The 5,890-nt window shown below is 35.5% G+C and overlaps 1 protein-coding gene across 1 annotated transcript; it reads left to right on the forward strand.

Moving 5' to 3' along the window:
- Positions 1 to 1,304: 1,304 nt before the first annotated feature.
- Positions 1,305 to 3,278, forward strand: LOC109244521 (probable serine/threonine-protein kinase clkA). Its single transcript, XM_019411623.1, has one exon. The coding sequence runs from the start codon at positions 1,305 to 1,307 to the stop codon at positions 3,276 to 3,278; it is 1,974 nt and encodes a 657-aa protein (XP_019267168.1).
- Positions 3,279 to 5,890: the final 2,612 nt, after the last annotated feature.

The following is a 5,890-nucleotide window of genomic DNA, read 5'->3' on the forward strand; positions in this document are numbered from 1 at the left end:
AAATTAAAAATCACCTTTTCTGTACAATAAGGACCATATTTTTAGGATGCATATATCAAGAACTACAATAAACCAACCCCAATACATTAAGGACTATTTTGATCATTTTCTCAAATTTTCTATGTCAAAGATCAAAATCACTCATTCTTTTCCCCTTTACAATTATGGCCACTTTCGTCCCCAGGTCCCCGTTCTTCGCTCTGCCACCACCTACGGCCGAGCAGCCGCCACCAAACTTGCTTTGGGCGCCAGGCCGAAAACTTCTCCCTTTCGTATCCCAACTCAAAAATCCCTCAACGCTCACTTTTTCAGGTCAAACTTCTTAAATTTAGTAGAATTTTGACAAATCTCTAGTACATTAAGGATTATTTTGATCATTTTCTCAAATTTTCTATGTAAAAGATCAAAATCAGTATTATCACTCACCAATTTAGGAATGAGTTGAAAGAAATGACCTAGAAAATTGAAGCGGGAAAAATAGACAAAAACCAAATGAGCATGCAAATTAAGATTGAGTAGAAAAATGACATAGACGAAATGGAAAAGGTTAGGTCTCATTTTACAATAGATAATATAAGAGATGGGCACGTAATGTTTGATTTTGATTGGTCCTCAAATGTCATAATTTTCAATTTTCCGACTATGGAAGTTTCTTTTCCCCTCCCTACACTCTTCAAAATTCACGCATAATCACATTTTCTATTTTCGTTCATCGTTTCACTTCCTTTCCTTTTCATTTTGTTTCTCTCTTCCTTTTACTAAAGTAGAAAACTAAAATAAAAACTAAAGAAATAATATACTATCTATAAATAAGAAATGGAGTAAGCATTTATATCTCCTGATGATGTAACATAACCTTTATAAGTGTAATTTAATATGTTACAAAAAATTATTTATTTTTGTATTTCAATTGCTAATTTTACTTATTATAGATAGTCATTTTTAATTACCTTTTAATTAATTTGAAAATAAATTATATTATCAGTGCATAAATGTTAAATTCGAACATTAGTACTTTTTGTACGATATTATGTGATTTAGTGTATAAGGACTACTATTTTCCTTTATTTTACATGTCCCCATTTGCACCTAATCACCAGAAAATTTTGGAAGGAAACGATAATAACTCCTACTCTTCCCTTTCACCTCAGACAAAAAGAAAAGAAAAAAGTAGTGTTCAAAATAATTTAAAAAATAGAATTCGCACACTTAAAAGCGATAAATAATCTCTATATAAAGCAACAACTATAACAAGTTAACTGCACTAAGATCCTATACAAATTTGTTTCTTTTTTCTTTCTCTCATGGCTGCCTTTACCAAGCATTTCTCCTACATCTTACTCCTTCTTACCCTCATTTCTTCATTGCAAACCCATGCAAGAGAAAGCCAATTCTTTAATAAAATTTCCAATGCTGAAAAAAAGACACAAGTAGTTATTTCCAACAAAGAACAAGAACCAAATTTTTTGCCTGAAAATGAAAATAATAGCTTTGGCCTATATGATCATGAGTCTAGTCAACTTCCTCCTACCACCACCACTACTAATGATGTAGAAAAATCCTACAACGAAATCAACCCAACCACCACCTTAACTAATAATATTCACAATAGCAAATACCTTTCCAAGAATTATGACCATGTGGCCTATGTCACTGTCTTAAACAACGACGACAATAACAACAACAACGATGAAAAGTACAAAAATACTGGTAGCACAAACAACAACAACAAGAACAGCAACGAGAAGTATCACAATGGGGATAACACTTACTACAACAATAACAATAACAACAACAACGAGGGGTACTTTAATGGTGGCAGTACTAACAACAATAACAACGAGGAGTATCACAACGAGGGTAACACTAATTATAACACCAATAACAATGAGTACTACAATGGTGGCACTACTAGCAACAACAATAATAACAACGAGGAGTATCACAATATAGGTAACACTTACTACAACAATAACAACAACAAAAACAACAACAACAAGGAGTACTACAATGGTGGCAGTACTAACAACAACAACAACGATGAGTATCACAATGGGGGTAACACTTACTATAACAACAATAACAATGAGTACTATAATGGTGGCACTACTAGCAACAACAACAATAACAACGAGGAGTATCACAATATAGGTAGCACTTACTACTACTACAACAACAACAACAACAACAACAACAACAATAAGGAGTACCACAATGGTGGCAGTACAAACAACAACAACAATGAGGGGTACTTCAACGGTGGCAGTACTAACAACAACTACTACAAAAATAACGAGGAGTATCATAATGGGGGTAATACTTACTATAACAACAATAACAAGGAGTACTACAATGGTGGCAGTACTAGCAACAACAACAATAACGACGAGGAGTATCACAACATAGGTAGCACTTACTACTACAACAACAAGGAGTACTGCAATGGTGGCAGTACTAGCAACTACAACAATAACAACGAGGAGTATCACAATATAGGTAACACTTACTACAAAAACAACAACAACAACAAGAAGGAGTACTACAATGGTGGCAGTACTAACAACAACAATAAGAACAACAACGAGGGGTACTTCAATGGTGATAGTACTAACAACAACTACTACAAAAATAACGAGGAGTATCATAATGGGAGTAATACTTATTATAACAACAATAACAAGGAGTACTACAATGGTGGCAGTACTAGCAACAACAACATTAACGATGAGGAGTATCACAATATAGGCAGCACTTACTACTACAACAACAACAACAAGGAGTACTACAATGATGACAGTACTAACAACAACAACGAGGAGTACTTCAATGGTGGCAGTACTAACAACAACAATGAGGAGGAGGAGTATCACAATGGGGGTAGTACTTACTATAACAACAATAACAAGGAGTACTACAATAGTGGCAGTACTAGCAACAGCAACAATAACGATGAGTATCATTATAAGGGTACCACTTACTACAACAACAACAACAAGGAGTACTACATTGGTGGCAATACTAACAACAATAACAACAAGGGGTACTTCAGTGGTGGCAGTACTAACTATAACAACAACAACAACAACAACGAGGAGTATTACAATGCGGGTAACACATACCACTACAACAAAAATCAGCAACAAGGCTTAATTTGGGATAAAACTCCAACCACCATGTATCAAACTAGCACAAAATATTACTACAGCAACAATCAAGAACAAAGCAACCCCACAAACTATGATCACTATAATGGTAACAAGGTGCAGCGCAGGGCATAAGTGGCACAAAGTTCTTTGAAAATGGAAATTAAAGTACTTTTATGATGTCAACACTGAGAAATATGCCAAATATCCCTACGAAAATTCAAGAGAATTCGCAACAAATAACAATGAATTCAAGAATAACTTTGTATGGCCCAAGCAGAACGAAGAGAAGTTCCAAGATGACGAGGAAATGTCTTGAACATTTGTAAATAGTTAAAATAAAGTTAAAGTGGATAAAATCATGCTATGTATGTTCCAATAATCATTGGTCTTGTCTATTCGTTTTTATATCTTATGTTATGTTTTATAGAAAAATATTACTCACGTAATTAAATAAAGATGTATCTATGAGTGTAGCTCTTGCTTTTCATATTTAATATCAATCAAATATCACCGAGATATAGCTATTAGTCTATGATTTTGTACTTTTATTTGCCAAAATAAACTCGTGCTATATTCGTTGCGGCTTACGATCGATGTCACAAGGTGTTTTAGTACTAACTGAAGGTAATAAAAACCCGTAAAATCTATCTATATTATATTAAAAGGAGAGTAGTATGCATTGTGGTTAAGCCAAGTGCAAGCTAAAATGAAGCAACTTGGCAATTATAGGACAACATTAATTATTAGAAATTATAAATAGAAACATAATTAAGGTAAGTAATTTATACTTTGAAGTAAGTTAAAATATAAAATAAAACTAAAATTTACTTAAGATATAAAGATTTATTGACTTAAAAAATTAAAAAATTTATTGTGATGACCCTAAAGGTCATCACTTGTATTTAAAATGAATTTTGTGTTCCGAAGCCTTATAAACCTCTTTTATCTTCACCTCGATTTGTGTGCGCAGTCCGGGCGTGTAGCCGGAAAGCTATTATGTGAAAAATTCTGTGAAATATTAAAATTTTGGCTTAAAATGCATTTAAGTCGGTATTTGGTGTGTTAAGGTTGATTTGGATTGGTTTTGATAAGAAATGAGACACTTAGTCTCTTTAAGGAAGGCTTGATTTGGAAAAGTCAACCGGAGGTTGACTAATGAGTTATAGGGCTCCGATGTGATTTCCGGTGATTCGGTTAGCTTCGGGGGATGATTTGTGACTTAGGAGTGTGATCGGAATTGATTTTGGAGGTCCGGTGTAGAATTAGGCTTGAATCGGCGAAGTTAGTGTTTTGGCGAATTCCGGTTGATAGGTGAGATTTTGGTCCGAGGGTCGGAATGGAATTCCGAGAGTTGCAGTAGCTTTGTTAGGTGATTTGGGATGTGTAAATTTCAGATGATTCGGAGGTGGTTTGGTTGGGTTTTTGATCGAATGCGAGTTTCGGAAGAATTTGAAGAACTTAGGCTTGGATTTGATGTAATTTGATGGTTTTAGTGTTAATCGTGGTATTTTTATGATTGGAACAAGTTTGAATAATATTTTAGGACGTATTGGTATTTTTGGTTGAGGTCCCGGGGGCCTCGGAGCTCTCGATCCTGCTCGGCTGTTGATGTTGTGCGTGTTCTCACCATCTGTGAGAGGACAAGAATAGAATGGTTCAATATTCAGTAATAGAATAAAGTTGCACATAGATAAAGAAAGAAGGGAAATTTTTCCTAAAACCCTATAGCCTCTAGAAGATAAGTACAGACGTCTATGTACCGATCTTCCAGACTCTACTAAGCTTTCTCATGAATCGTGAGACCTAGACAACCTAGTACTCCGATACCAACTTGTCACGACCCGAAATCCCAACCTTGGGGTTGTGACGGTGCCTAATATTTCACTTGCTAAGCAAGTCAACGTTAGATAATTACTTAACCAGTTTTAACAATTTAAAGTAGAACATAAATAAAACAAAATTGTAATAGTCTGGAATAGATGTGATAAATACAAAGTAGAGTAGTCTAAACATATCCCAGAAATCTGGAGTAACGAACTTCGGTCACCGTTTTGGATGAACGGACCCGGACCCGTGATTTGACGGTCCCGGAGGGTCCGTAGGAAAATATGGGACTTGGGCGTATGCCCGGAATCGAATTCCAAGGTCCCAAGCCGGAGAAATGAATTTTTAAAGAAAATTATTTTTTGAAATTGTTTAAAGGATTTGGAAATGAAATTTGATTAGAACATGTTGGTATCGGGCCCGTATTTTGGTTCAGGCGCTAGGTACAGGTCTTATATATGATTTAAGATGATTCTGTGAAATTTGGTGAAAAAACGGATGTTATTTGACGTGATTCGGACTTTAAATGAAAAATTTGACGCTTTAAGAAGTTTTGGAATAATTCAATGATTTTGAGGTTTAATTCGATGTTAATGATGTTAATTTGGTGATTTGATCGCACGGATAAGTTCATATGATATTTTTTGAGTTAGTATGCATTTTTGGTTTCGAGCCTCGAAGGCTCGGGTGAGTTTCGGAAGGTTTTGAACTTAGAGATAGTTGCAGGTTTTCAGCTGTTGGTATTCTGATATGTCCTTCTTCGCGTTCGCGGGAGGACCCTCGCGAACGCGATGTGTTAATTTATGCTGAAGGAAATTCCTTCTACGCGAACGCATAACCCATGTCGCGAAAGTGAGGCGTTGGGGGGGTCTTCCCTTCGCGAACGCGGTCCTGGCCACACGAACGCGAAGGCTAATAGC

The sequence above is a fragment of the Nicotiana attenuata genome, unplaced genomic scaffold (genome assembly GCF_001879085.1).
Source record: "Nicotiana attenuata strain UT unplaced genomic scaffold, NIATTr2, whole genome shotgun sequence".
Classification (NCBI taxonomy): Eukaryota; Viridiplantae; Streptophyta; class Magnoliopsida; order Solanales; family Solanaceae; genus Nicotiana; species Nicotiana attenuata.